Below are 15,663 nucleotides of genomic sequence, written 5' to 3' on the forward strand. Positions count from 1 at the left end.
TGGTATGCTTGGGCAACTGCTGGTCTTCCAGAAAACAACCTATTTTGCAGTCTAGGTTCTGATGTAGTCCTGGGTAAGACATTAAATTGCATCTGGTGGTGAGGCTTCAGTTTGGAACTTCTGGAGTTGTGGGGAGCATCAAGTCACTCCTTAATTACCATTACTCCCAGGTCTGTTCTGACCCAGAACAGTAGTTTTTGTTAGGGTCCCATCTATGAGTTAAATAGATTTTTATAAGAGTAGATTGAGCTTCTTAGCTGCAGTGAAAGCAATCAATTTAGAAGAATGAAAACTCCAAAGTTAATACCTTCTTCTAACATGACCTAAGCCAGTATGGAAAAGTATGGCTGATGAAACTAATGTTTTTTTTGTTTTTTTTTTGCTGCTTTCATAGCACTATCAATCTCATGAAATTGGAAGTATTAATAGAATTAAGGATTTTTTTTTGTCTTTTTCTATTTCATAAATTCTTTTTTTTTTTATAAGTATTTTTTAACAATGAATTTTAATATTCATGATTCTTGGTTTCTAGTGTCCAAATCTTTGAGGAAAAAATGGTGTTTCTACCTGGGAATTATTTGTTTGATACTCTCAATTTCCTGGAAATAATTTATAGAATGTTGACAGCCTCTAGTTGTGACCGTCTCTATGTTGTGTTTGATGTTGTCATTTTGGTGTTTGTTTGGGCTGAGTAGGATGGATGGCATTTTTGAAATGGTGTTCTATGATGGTGGCGTTTAGTTCCCGAGCAGCCCTGATTGAACAGACTAAATTACACTTCATGACACTAATTTTTTTAGCAAACCTTACTTAAGGTACATCTTGCTTGCTTGCTTCATGCTCTTGGAGCTGGGGTCATCCCAAGTTAGTGCTCCTAGAGATGTCATCATGCATAGAGCTGACCAGGTCCCCTAGTGCTGTCCATTGCTGGCAGTCCCATGTTAGCCCCTCTGTATATCCTCTATGGTGACATTAAACCTCTGGAGATCTTCCCCAGTCATGTTCAGCCATCTGGTGTGGGGCCTGACATGAGGCCTCTTCTAGCCCATGATATTAGTCAAGTTTAGAGTGCTCTTTATGGAATATGAAATTCATTTCGCTCTTTCATGTCTACACTTTTATCTATAAGATATCTCACATATACTACATTTCCAGAAGAAAGTGTCTAATCTTGTGATATTGCATGTAATTTATTAATATACTAAACTATGATTAGTCACTGTTAAAATAACAAATTACTGTATACAATATGTGGAACGAATCTTGGCCTCCAAGTTTCACTTTGAAGTAATCTTTGTATCTTATTTGTATGAGTGCTGTGATGTTTCTTTTAGTTCTTGAATGCATATTTCCCACAGAAGCAACAAAAATGATCTGTCATTGCGACATACATGTCTTGAAGCAATGCAAAGTAGAGAAATAAAAGACAACATTCCACAATGTACAGAGCAATTACCAATTTGATACAAGTCACGAAAACACCCAAAACATGCATATAAATCAAAGTGTTCTAAAAATAGGTCATGACCTAATATGTGTTATATCTACTTTTACAGCTCTCTCTCATTAAAGGTTGTCACAATCAAAAGCATTCTTAAATGACTAATAGAAACACACTCCATTAAATTTTTGTAAATTTGGTATGTAGTTGGTCATCTTGTAGATCAAAACCTAGTTGTGATGGAGCAAAATTGACTTTGTATTCAGAAAGAGCATCCTAAAATTAGCTAAAATCACTCTAATTATTTCTTGCTAAAGTAACTTTTTTTTTCATTTTATCATGCTGTGTTGAGACTATGAATTTCCCATCTTGTTTTCAGGCATAATTAATTAAGGACTTAATTAATCCAATATGCCTGTCCTTTAGCTTTAAATGGTGTGAATTGAGGCAGATTTGGTTACTTTTCAGCGGGTCATTGGCCTTAGTTGTGGCTAATGATATAGGCTAGTGGTATTGCTGTTGTGAATATATGCTGGGGTTAATTTAATTGATTCACTCCTTTTCCTTAAAACTGCTGGCATTATTCCTAAATTAGAAACAATATTGTTGTTGCTGTTGTATTTGTAAAATTATTTTGCTGCTATGTCATGGTTTCAACTCTTTTAATACCAACTCACCTGACACTACCTCTAGTTCTACGATATAAATTCTCTGTTTAAAGTGATTTAAATTAAAAACTTCCATTAAAATTTTGTTAATTTACATTCAAAACATCAGCTTAATATAACAAATTTATTTTACTAAGTTCTTCATTATTTTCAAAATTTATTGAAATTCAAGGCAGTGTGTTTCAACAGAAGCATGGTAACAAAAGTGTTAACATTGTGTTCTGTAATCTTGAATGTTATGTAATTTCAATAGTTGTGTTATGTGTGCAGGATTGCTGTTGCAGAGTGCCATGAGTACAACGTTAGCCTCCCAACATTTCACCAATTCAGTGGCATCCTCCCACCTTGCTATGTGTATTCTGTTATTGTTCCAGCAAATCAACAATGAGGTATTGCCATCCCAGCGTGCCATAAGCATTCTGTTATTGTCCCAGCATGTCACAAGTGTTATCTGATAGTCTCTGTATCCTACACACATTCTGTTATGATCCTAGTGTGTTAAATGCTGCAATCTTGTGTCACTGTCTCCACTACACCACAACCATTGTTTTACCGTCCTCTGCCAGTGTGTCTCATACACATTGTGTGACTGTTCTAGTGTATCGCAAGCATTGAATTACTGTCCTTAGTGTGGTGGCATGAGTATTAAGACCTCAAGCCATATTTCTATGAAGACAGTAGTTAACTGTTATTTGTTATGTAAGGAAACATATTTTCTGATATCCCAAAGATTCCATCAGTTTGCAAATGCTTCTTGATGCAGACATGGTAGAATAGTTGAGTATTTTGCCTTGAAACCAACCATGAGGCTCTGGGTTTAATCTCGTGATGCAGTAGTGTGGGCAAATGTCTTCTTCTATGGATTCAGGTCAATTAAAGACTTGTGAATGAAACTGGATGGATAGAAATTGTGTGAAAGCTCATAAATGTACTCTGCTGGTCACTCAAAAACCCTTACCGTGTTCATCAAGCAACTGTAATCCTCATCATTGAAATTGATGGAGGATCCATATAGAAAAGTTTCCTTGTCTCTTTATCTTTCCATTATAGCTGAATTGTTTCTCAGAGTATTTGACACGCATGTTTGACTCATTACTAAATGAAACCAAAATTCTTTTCAGCCTACATATGCCAAGCTGTCAGTGTGATGACTTTCCAGTTGATGTTAATTCTTCTTGGCAAAGGGTTCACCATTACAAGGGGTTACATCAGTCAAATAGGCTCCATCAAGGTTGCTGTATTCATGACAGTCTATGTTTTCATCTATGTTGGAATATTCATCTGGGAAGCTGAGGTAAGCATTCTTTCATTTTTTTTCCATTTCATTTCTTTCTGCAAGCTGTTGTCTGATTCTTAGGACTGACTGACCTGTGCTTGACTGACATCTTCATCTTAGTCTTTGAAGATGATTTTTGTCCAAATATTTCATTCAATTAACAAAACTTGCTAAAATAGCAACCAGATCTCCTTCAAATCACCATCTTAAACTAGGGAAGGGCACATTAGATAATGTAGTTCTAAATTAGCTGAATGCTCACAGCTGGAACTCCTTTGGTCATAAGTGTACTTTATCAGTGTTCACTGGGAAATGGTGGTGGTAGAGATTAAACAACAACAATTTGTCCTTCTGCCACTCACTTATGATTGAAACATTAACTGAAATTAGACTGGAAAAAAAATCTTCAAACAAAAGTACTTTTGAAATTGAAATAATCAGTATAACTGGCACTCCATCAGTTACTACAAGTGTTCCAGTTGATCCAATCAAAGGATCTGCCTACTCATCAATTTAACGTACAAGTGGTTGAGTACTCCACAAACACTTGTACCCTTAACGTAGTTCTCAGGGAGATTCACCATGACACAGAATGTGACAAGGCTGGACTTTTGAATTACAGGTTCAATTCATTTTTGCCAGCCAAGTGAATTGGAGCAGCGTGGAATAAAGTGTCTTGCTCAAGGACACAATGCGCTGTTGAGAATCAAACTCATGACCTTACGACCATGAGCTGAATACCCTAACCACTAAGCCATGCACCTTCACTAAAAGTGTGGAGAATACGAGTACAAATGGTAGAGGTGAGTACTGGTATTGTAGCTATGATGTTAAATGAAAAGGAAACGTAAAAGACATCATCTAAAGACTTACAACTTTATACTAAAAGGTGTGATTTCTGAGTGAGGCAGAAGATGATAGGAAAACCTGGAAAAAGGTGGTAAAATTTGGTCTTAAGAAGCTGGATGTCTTGGAAATGACAAAGGACTGCAACAAATCTAGACACTGTGCTAGAAAAGACTCATCAAACCTATGCAAATATGGAAAAGCAGACCTGAAAATGATGACGATGACATTGGACAATGTTGCTTTGGATACATATATATAAAAAAAAAAGATGGATAGTCATAGCAAGATCGTCTTTACGCAATCAGCACTGACCTAGGGCTGAAAAAACAACAACAAACAGCCCTGCTATGCATTGCCCTCATTCTGTGTTTGCCACCTTACAGTCATCCTTGTTGTTGTTGGCATCTGACTTTTTAGCCAGTGGAACCTGCCACAAGAACTGAAGGAGTAAATGTCCCAGTCTGGTTGAAAAAGATAGCAAGCTGACAGAATTGTTAGCACACCAGGCAAAATGCTTAGCAGTATTTCATCTGTCCTTATGTTCTGAGTTCAAATTCCGCCAAGGTTGACTTTGCCTTTCATTATTTCAGGGTCATTAAAATGAGTACCATTTGAGTACTGGAGTCAATGTAATCAACTTTGTGAACTTGCTGGCCTTGAGCTAAATTTGAAACCAATATTATACTCCTTTAGTATGATGCCAGTCACTTGGTTTCCTGAGTCTGACGTAATGGTGATGTTATCCATGTGTGCAGGCATTGTTCTCCTGTGTCCCAGTTTGAGTAGAATCTTCCACAATGTCTCCAAATTCTGCAGCTATGACTCCAGGGCCAAAACACAGAGAACAGATGAGATAGGGTACCTTTGTTGGGTTAAGTATGTGATACAAAATAATTTCAATAGGTGGCCATTTAGTTTGACTACTGGAGAAATGTCCTTATACATTGTAGGGATCCAGCCTCTGAAAGCAGTACTGAATCCAGTTATGCTTAGAACAGCTATGAGTGAGTCAGCACTATATCTGGGCTCCGGTGAGGTTCCTCTCAGTTTAAACCAGCCTAAAGCATTTAACAGGGTTAGCCATTGCTATTTGGTAGCTGTCCTAAGCATAGCCAGATTTGGTACTGTTTTCAGAGGCTGGATCCCTACAGTGTACAGTGACATCTCTATACTTATTGCATGAGGTGGAAATTTTTGTAGTAAATCTGTCAAAGTTTTATATAACAGATAAGTGCCAACCTCTTGATGAGCTCCTTTTGCTAAAATATTTACCTCTGTGTTAGAGTTATGGATCTGAAGTTGCCTATTGTGAAACTCTGATTGGATCCTTCCTTAGCAGCATCAGTACTCTTTGGCTCACATGAATGGGAATGCTCCCATTTACAGTAGGCAGCTGAAGTGTCTGACATATAACAGTAATGTTTGTAGAACAGGCCATCTTGTTTGACTTGAAAATTGCAGCGTCTTCATCCACAAATAAGGAAGTCTTTCTATGGTTGAAGCTTTTTTCCCTTAAACTGCCAGACTTTGGAACTCTCTTCCATCTCATTGTTTTCCTCCTTTTTATGACCTGAACAGTTTTCAAATCTAAAGTAAATTCATTCCTTTCGTCATTATTTCTACTTCTTCATGGTCCTTTATACTAAGTGGCTTCTTGCTTTGTTTTGAGACTTTTTGGCAATTTGCCCATCTTACATCCACTTAACAGGTTTATTACTTCCTATACTGAAATTGGCAAAACTATTGAGGTAAATATCAAAGTCCACCATCTCCAGTTCATTGTTTCTTATGAATAGTTTGTCAAAGTGTTGCTGAAACACTGAACACATCTGTTTTGAACTAAATGGGAAGTGCCTGCTGTGGTGTATCAAAGATCAAAGTGTGGCTTTATGCAACACTGTGTCTCTCCTATTCAATCACATGAAATGATTTTGCTGTCATATTTCAGAGAATGTGCTCTAGCATCCTTTGTTTAACATCAATAAAAATGACCAAGAGACATTCTCACCACAAGCACATTTTAAGTGATTGCTTTTCCATTTGCTTCTTTTAATCAGTTGACAAACTCTTCCTCTACTCTACAGTTCTTTATTACTGCATCTATCTAAAACTGACAGATTTTGATCTAATTTTCGTTTTCAGTGAGACCACCATCTGTTATTAAAAAACTGCATGCATTAATTCTCATTTAAATAATATTTAAGTCACTGAAAACTGTTGATGCTGGGAAAGACATATTTACTTTCCACAGCCTATAAACCTATTTATTAGTCTTGTCTTAGTTGACTGTACGGATTACTAATTTTGGTCTACTACTCAAAACTGTGGACAATTTACTCTACTCTGTTGGTAAGTATGGCCTGGATAACTCGCATAGTGTGTCTGTGTCTACATTGGAGTATAATGAAAATCCAGGTGATTATCTACCTAAGAAATGGAAATACCTTTGCAGGTTTGCATGGCTTTGATAATCATCTCTCCTATCCGTCATTTCCACGCAATTCCTGTGTGAGTCTAAGATGCCATTTCACTTGCTAACATTGAGATGTTCCTAGTGAAGACTGCAGATGTTTGAAGAAATCTAACATTCCAGAACCAGTTGGAGCATATATATATATATGTAAAACCACCTTAAAACTTAGCAGGACATTCCAGGAGTATGGAATGTCATGTTAAGACAGTGGAAAATAAAGACTTCTCAGTACCTAACAAAACAGAAGTGGGTATAGTGGTTGAGAAGTTGATGACTCAACTGAGGTGAGGGATTTTGGATTACAGTACAAGAGTAAAGCTTTTCCATCAGCATTGGAAACTATTAAAAGCATAATGAAACAGAATACAATAATTGTAAAATATGGGGATGGGTCAAAGTAAGAAATAATAGGCCACATTGTCTCTGCCCATTTTAACCGAAAGAAATATATAGAGACATGACAGAATTGTAGCTATCATACATTAGAAATGTTGCTAGCATTGTGAAAAGCCAATGGAAAAGAGATACCAAAATAGACCAAAACAAGTTTCAGAGGATGACAAAGTGGTCAATTCTGTGTGACAACCATTTCATAGAGGTAGGGAGGAAGTTAAGGTAAATCATCCAGACATTGTTAAAGACTATCAGAAAAAAGTTTCCTTATTGCTGTATGAATTCCAGCTCAGAGCAATGTATCTCTAAAAGTAATGGTGGAGTTATCCAAATATAATGATCTGCAAATAGAGGTAACCAGAAAGTTGGATTGCAAACATAACTATGCTCATGTTAATGGGTTCTCTAAAAATGATAGAAATGAAATTGGACAAATACATAACTTAAACACCAGAATTTAAACTTAACATAGAGGAAATAGCACTATTGGGCACTAAACATATTTTTTTTATTTATGTGCCCTTTTCAAGCCTAGCCAGGCTCATGGGCCCGGTTTCCCGGTTTCTATGGCGTATGTGTTCCCTGCAGCTGAAGAAACACGAAGAAAGAGTGAGAGAAAGTTGGGGCGAAAGAGTACAACAGGGGTCGCCACCCCCCACTCCCTACCGGAGCATTGTGCAGTTTTAGGTGTTTTCGCTCAATAAACACACACAATGCCTGGTCTGGGAATTGAAACCGCAATCCTCTGACCGCAAGTCCACTGCCCTAACCACTGGGCCATTGCGCCTCCACACTGAACATATACCACGTTGAATACCTCTGTGTTGACACACAATACTTGTTTACAGAAAAATATCAACAACAGGTACTACACATGTATTATCTTTTACCTTTTACTCGTTTCAGTCATTAGATTGTGGCCATGCTGGGGCCGGCTTTAAGAAATTTTAGTCAGATGATTTCACCCCAGCACTTATTTTTCTTAAACCTATCAGTCTCTTTTTCTGAACCACTAAGTTTTGGGCATTAAACACACTAACACTAGTTGTCAAGTGGTGGTGGTGGACAAACACACACACACACACACACACACACACATATGGGCTTATTTCAGTTACCATCTACCAAATCCACTCGCAAGGCTTTGGTTGGCCCAAGGCTATAGTAAGAGACACCCAAAGTGTCAGGCAATGGGATTGAACCTGGAACCACGTGGTTGGGAAGCATGCTGCTTACCACACAGCCATGCCTGCACCTTCAGTTAGGTAGAGTACTTTCAATACAATAAAAATTATGTAAACAAAACACTGCACATAACCCAAGTGACACAGTTGCATTTGATTGTACATTGAAAGCATGCAATAATGTTGAAACTATTAAAATAATAATAATAATAAGAAGAAGAAGAATAGTGAAGGCGCATGGTTCAGTGGTTAGAGCACTGGGCTCACAATCACAAGGTAGTGAGATTGATTCTCAGACTGGGCTCTGTGTTGTGTTCTTGAGCAAGACACTTTATTTTCATGTTGCTCCAGTTCATTTAGCTGTAGAAATGAGTGCAATGTCACTGGTGCCATGCTGTATCAGCTTTTGCCTTTCCCTTGGATAACATCAGTGGCATGGAGAGGGGAGGCTGGTATGCCCAGGTGACTGCTGGTCTTCCCGAAAACAACCTTGTGCCTAGGATGGGGACTGTCTAGGTGTATCCCATAGTCATTCATGACCGAAGGGATCTTTACCCTTTTTTTTAGTGGGGCATGAAAGTGTAAACAATACCTGCATGATAAAAAAACAAAACATATGAACAAAAATGTAAAAGTTATACCTGGATTCTCAACACTACACACTGTCCAAAAAATTACCCTGCTAGAAACAACCCACATTCTTTGCAAGATACTATCAATTCAGTAATACAACCTAAACAAAACAATCCACAACACAAGACGCACTCTATACAGCAAATATCCAATGAAATAAACTACCACCATCAGGTCAAATACCCAATGCATTATACACAACACAATACAAACATTAATACAACAAAAGACTGTACCTCACCCTATAAAAAAAAAACTGATGCAATACAATACTGGGAAGAGTTTGCACATTCCCAACAACAAAAAAGAACACCATGCTGCACACGCCCCAGCAGCACAGAAGTGTAGCAGGTGATGCAGTAGAAATTTGCCTGAACCTACCAAATGTTCAGCAACAACAACAATAATAGCAGCAGCAGCAACAACAACAACAACAACAAAACAACAACAACAATCTAAATTTAATTTTGTATGTTATTAAAAAGATTCTGATGTTTTCTTTTCTTTACCAGTTTTTTGATCCTGGCATTGTGCTGTACCGCTATGAAAGCCCTCCTGGTTATGGGCTGATTGGTATGCGAGTTGTTGGATGGTTGTGGTTTTGCTATGCCATTGTTACGACAATCAAGCATCACATTGAAAAACTATCTTTTTATATTTTCTTCTTTTTTGTTTTTACGCTCTGGTGAGTTTGTTTCTTCATTTTCTCTTTTCATTCCTTTTCATTCATATTTTAGTGCTCTTTTTTACTTTTTGGCCCCACTCTAAAATGTGTCCCCCTAATTTTAGGGCTTGATAAATGAAGTCACTACTTACAACTACTTTTATATTTCCATTTAATAAAAGAGGAGGAATACACTTGTGACTGAGGATGTTCATTTGGTTCTGATACTGTGTGTGTGTGTGTGTGTGTGTGTAATAAATTTGTGGAAAAGGTCATTGTATATACATATACATAACATACAGAGCCTTGTTATCACTCAGTCTTGCTACTGACTCGAGGGTCCACATCAAGTTTACTGGGAAGGTGGATGACTGGAAGAGTTGATGTAGTGTGGTCTGAATCTGCACCAGATTGATTTGGTATTTTCTACTGACAGAAAATGAACTTATTGGTGGACAGTGGTTTGAGACTGCACCCCCAGATTAAAATAGATTATTCGTGACATGTCCTCTGTCTCCTGCTGGATAATCCTACCAGGGCTTTATTCTCATTTGATGCAACTACAAGGCCTCTTTGGGCTGGAAGAGGACTTGTAGCAGGCCCTGTACCTGATGGCTGAATGTGATTGGGAGAGATCTCCAGAGGCTTGACATCACCTTGAAGGATGCAGAGGGGCTGGTACCTATTACTGAGACATCTATATATATAATACAGAAGATGTCTGTCTATCTGTGTAACTGCATGCATTTCTACATTTTACAACCGATTTGCATCACATTTTGTACATAGGTTTCTGAAGTCCTATTATGCGTCATAGGCTATTTTATTTTTCCATATATCGATTGTGGGGCCCCCCAGGGGCAGATAATCCCCTTAAGCCTCTCTCTTGGAGTCAGCAGTACTATTGCATAAATGCCCCTTAATTCCTGCAATTTGCCTCCCATCTTCACCAGAATTAATTTTTTGTTTGCTTATGGCCTACAAATAAAGTTGCAGGCATGCATTTGAACAGAAATTCAGGTAAGGGACCCCTTAGGATGGACGGGGGGTGGGGGTGGGGCAGTAAATCGATTTTGATAAATGTTGAAGTTGATATTATCAATGCAACAAAACGCCATAACTGCTTGAGTTGGCGTTTGGTTTTCATGAAATCAGATGTATTGATTTCCCATGGCTCACCGAGGAAGGTGAACACATGAACTTTTACTTGAACTTATCAAGGGGACTTCTAGGGGAGCAGTAAGCCCCTTTGACTTATCTATTGAAGTTCACATTAACGCTGTATTAGTACCTGATAACTTTTGAAGTTTACGTTCAATTTTAACTTTACAGGGCACATTGGTTACCCATTGCCTAACACTGTCTATGCCCGGAACAAACAAGGGGATCCCCAGGGGGCAGTAAGCCCCGGCACGACATTTATTGAATTTGGCTATTGTAATGCAGCAAAGGGTCATAGCTTCGATAATTGGTAGTCCCATAAAATGAATTTCGACACAGATGAAGATACAGTGAGGCACATTTACTTCCATTTCAATTCAGCAAGAGGACCCCCTCGGGGACAATGAGCCTAAATTATTAACCCATAAAAGTTCAAACTGCCACAATAAAACAGCATCAGAACCTTGGGACTTTATTATGGTTGTTGCCTGCCATAAGATAAAGTACCGTACATTCGTTATCACTTGAATTTTGCAAGGGAACCCCCTAGGGAGGGTAGTGAGCCCCTTTGGACCACTTTTAAAGTTCATATTATGGTTGCAGCAAAGTATTTTAACTTCTGGAAGTAACAGTCAATTTAAATGAAAGTTGACACATCGGTTACTCATGTCCTACAAATGGAGGAGCGAATTTTTAAATCCCCTTGACCAAACTTTGGTTTACTAAGCTAACTTTAAAATGATTAATTTTGCACCTGGTTGTCTCCACTGTGTAATTGCACCACAATTAAGTGTGGAATGGGGAGTTAAATTTTTTACCTTGAACTTTGGCATCATTTTACACCCCTAACTAAGAAAGCACAATTTAACCCAGGTGTAAATTTCAATGCCTTCTGTATGTGGATTGTACTATTTCACAATCATACCTAAACTGTGCGAATGATTGATTAGTTTTGCACCTCACTTAAGTATGAAATAGCAACCTCTGGCCAACCACACATCAGTGAGTTGTGTTCAGCAGATTTCATCACACTTATTTGTATTATCTAACCAATCAGACAACTCGAGTGTTGTTCATTAAGTGAAATCACTCCTATTTATATCAGTCAAGTCCGACCTAGGATCACACTTCGTTTTTGGCTTTTGACAAGTTGTAGGTTTTTTTTACTTGCATACTCTCATAAGCTGCCCCATGTTTCTGAAATTTATGCTTCTTCAAAATTTGTCACCTTAAATGAGGTTTATTGAATGTGTTTATGGTCATAAGGACTGGTGTTAAAGCGCTACCTACTAATTGTTTGGGACGAATGCACAATGGCACACAAGGTGGCTTTTAAGGCATTAGACCGGTCACTCAGAAACATCAGGTAATGTCAAGAACCAAAGAGAGGTGTCACTTCCTGTTATATGGGGACTTCCAATAGACTCTGCCTGTAATCCCAACAGGTATGCAGGCTGATGAGGTTGGTGCATGCCTTAAGGCCTCCCAACTTTGGCAATATGTAAGAAAGCTGACACAACAAATATGAGAGCACAACTGCAAGGTGATGAGACATCAGCAGGTTTAGCTGCTGCCATTTTGTTGTTGGGAGATGGCAAAGTCCCACTTGATGGAAATGGTGCCGTGGACCTCACAGGGATTTGCAGATGCATTAAGTCAATTGCTGAGTTACAGATGTCTTTTTCCTAATCTTGAGGAGAACTACACAAATCAAGAGTGGTTGTGTTAATGCGTAATATTGCCTTCAAAAAACCGCATAGTTGGAAACATCAATGAACAGCTCATGCTGTGCTTGCCTGGAAACCTGCATATCTGCAAGTCCCTTGACTCTGTGTCTTATCCAGACAAAGTTGTTAATTACCCCACAGAATTTCTTAACTCCTTAGATCCTCCCAGATTGCCACCACACTTATTGTGACTTAAGAAAGGTGCTCCTGTCATGCTCCTCAGAGATTTGGAACCCCCTAGGCTTTGCAATGGCATGCGTCTGGTCGTCCAAAAGGCGATGCCTCATGTTATTGAGTGAGGCAACAATACTTACAGGGTGTGGTAAGGGGAATACTGTCTTCATACCAAGGATACCTCTCATTCCATTTGGTAAAGACATTCCTTTCACATTCAGAAGGCTGCAATTCCCTCTCTGGCTCAGTTTCACCATGTCAATTAACAAATCATAGGGTCAGATGCTGATGGTCGTAGGGCTTAATTCAGAAGAACTGTGCTTCTCCCATGGTCAACTATATGTTGGCTGCTCTCGGGTAGGGAGCTGACATAACCTATTTGCTTTTGCGACTTGCAAGAAAACCCAAAATATAGTCTATAAGGAAGTTTAGTAGGCTCCCTATTTGCCAACAAATAATCTGTTTTTTTTTTTGTATAAGTGCTTACATTTGCTGTATCTGTGCTATTTTTGTCCTTTTGACAATAACACGTACGTCTCTGGTTGCTTTTGTTATACATTATAAATGTTCAATGTCTCCATTTTCCACATTTATATGTTGCTATCACGCTTTGCTATCAATGTTCTGTAGTTTTAACTCAATTAATCTACTTTTCCCTACATCTTATTTACATATTTTTTTGACATTCCAGCATGATCTTGCCAAGGCTGTTTTTGTGGCCACTGACTTTTAACATGCTTTTCTAGATTACAACCTCAAATAACAAGCAAAACAAATACGACACACTAAAGTGGTGTGAAGGACTTCTTAAGGGCCATCACCTCTAATTGGAGTCGTCTTTGCTGACAGCTCTGCCACTGGGACTTTTAAGAATGAACAATCCAAGGTCCTCTTCAGGGCCACCAAGTTTAAATTGTTACCGTTGGATTCATCTTTGCTGGCAGCACTACCACTGAGATAATTCAAAGTGAACGTTAAAAGGTCCTCTTCAAGGCCACCAACTATAAATTGTTATCACTGGATTCATCTTTGCTGGCAGCACAACTGCAGAGATGTTTCGTAGTGAACGTTCAAAGGCCCTCTTTAGGGTCAACACCTGTAAATTGTTACTTCTATAGTTGTGTTTGAAGGAAGTCTTTCAGTTCATTTGAGTGACTACTCCATTGAGAGTTATACCTGGCAACGCCGGGTACTTCTGCTAGTACAAGCTAAAGTAATGCTAAGTATTGTGTTTATAAGGTGGAGTGGGGTGGGGGTCATACAGCACTATCACAGTATAGTAGGGTGGGATAACACTGGGCCATCTGGAGTGGGGTAATACAGTACCTTCACCATATGATGAAATGGTGTAATACAGGAAAATCCCTGTATAATGAGGTAACACAGGGCCATCTCTGTTATAGTGAAATGGTGTAATACAAGATTACCACTATCATTTGTTACTTCTCAAATATATATAAATATTTGTGGGTCTTATTGTAAAGAGTGGGGCTGAGTGAGCTCATGAAATCATATCTTTCAATTCAAATTCTGTAAGAACAGGATTTATGCTTTGATGGCTTCTCAAATATTCAAATACTGTACATTTGTTTTGCTTATATCCAGGTTCTGGGCTACTGTGATAACATTTCTTGTTGCTAATAATGCAGTTCCTTGGCATTTGAGGGAGAAAATTGTCAATGGAGTTGAGATATTTATTGACTTTTATGCACATTTAGTGTTTTTGGTGAGTATGGCTCCTTCTCCATCATCTTATCCTTTTTGTCTTCATCAGTGTAGCTTATTGGATTATATGCTGGACATTCCACTTCAGCCATCTGACCTTGTATGAACTAAATGGTTGTTTGAGAATGTTTCAGCTACTCCATCATTACCTCATCCGTCACAGCTTCCACTTCATCCTTCCTCCTATCTCGGCCAGTTTGACTGATAACTGTGTCATTTTCTTATTCCAGTTCCTCACCAGTCCTGTCTTGATCAACAGAATCTTCCCATTTCACATCAAAACCTCTCAAGTAAGATCACTGTTTTTACCATTGACTCTACTCTTTCAGTTCCTCATTATCCACTGAATGTTATTTTATTTTGCATTAGTCAGGAGGGGGAAGGGTTGTACCCAATGATCCTTTATAGGACCTCTGAGATTGATGGCAGGAAATGGAGGGAAATATCCTCTAAATGGGAACCTGACCCAAATGCTTTCAACTGAGTGTATCATGTTAAAGATACCCCAGGATCAGGTAATGGTGTTAAGCTGGCAACAGATTAAGAGTAATCAGCCAAATAGTCAGTAATTTAAACTTGGAATGCAAACAATTGGAATAAATACCACAAAACATCGTCTGTGATGTTCTAATGATTCTGTCAGCTTATCACACTTCAGACTGCAACGTTATCAATCTCAGAATGATGACTGACAAAATTGACCTTAGCAAGCTTTGAATTCAGAACACAAGAAGCTAGCATAAATACTACAAAGTAATTTGTCTGCTACTCAAATGCCTCTGTAATTTGCCACCTTATAATCATCCTTGTTTTACCTCTGTTTTCCCATGCTAGCATGGGTTGGAGGGGTCTATTCTGATATAGCATCTGACCAGATAGTGTAGTCAGTCATCATTTGGTTCAAGGTCATAAATCAGTAAGGGATAAGTATAGTTATTTGAATTCAACCAGTATATTACTGGTACTTAACAAATCTTGAGAATTAAATGGTAAATGACAGTACTTGAGCAATATCTTCCATTGTACCTGTCTTATCTTGTTGTTGTGGTTCCTTGTTGTTTATCAATATTTATTGATTGGTTGAAGGCAGTGAAGTGGCAGAATTGTTAGCACACCAGGCGAAACACTTAGTGGCATTTTGTCTCTGTTTGTGTTCTGAGTTCAAATTCTGCCGGGGTCTACCTTGCCTTTCATCCTTTCAGGGTAGATAAAATAATGGACTAAACCCCCTTTCCTGAGCTTGTTGGCCTTGTGCCAAAATTTGGAACCAGTATTTATTGATTGGTTGTTTCTTA

At 38.4% G+C, this 15,663-nt stretch overlaps 1 protein-coding gene across 4 annotated transcripts in view; it reads left to right on the plus strand.

Annotated features, from left to right (window-relative positions):
• LOC106874284 (transmembrane protein 145) overlaps positions 1–15,663 on the plus strand; it is a 74,205-nt gene that overhangs the window by 50,961 nt on the left and 7,581 nt on the right. For all 4 annotated transcript variants that reach the window (XM_089338316.1, XM_014921958.3, XM_089338314.1 and 1 more), the window contains exons 8-11: positions 3,231–3,403; positions 9,430–9,602; positions 14,249–14,369; positions 14,599–14,658. In XM_089338316.1, the coding sequence (XP_089194442.1) occupies positions 3,231–3,403; positions 9,430–9,602; positions 14,249–14,369; positions 14,599–14,658 (527 nt within the window). The remainder of the gene's footprint in view (positions 1–3,230; positions 3,404–9,429; positions 9,603–14,248; positions 14,370–14,598; positions 14,659–15,663) is intronic.

This window comes from Octopus bimaculoides, chromosome 20 (genome assembly GCF_046866305.1).
Source record: "Octopus bimaculoides isolate indiv1 chromosome 20, ASM4686630v1, whole genome shotgun sequence".
In the NCBI taxonomy this organism is placed as follows: domain Eukaryota; kingdom Metazoa; phylum Mollusca; class Cephalopoda; order Octopoda; family Octopodidae; genus Octopus; species Octopus bimaculoides.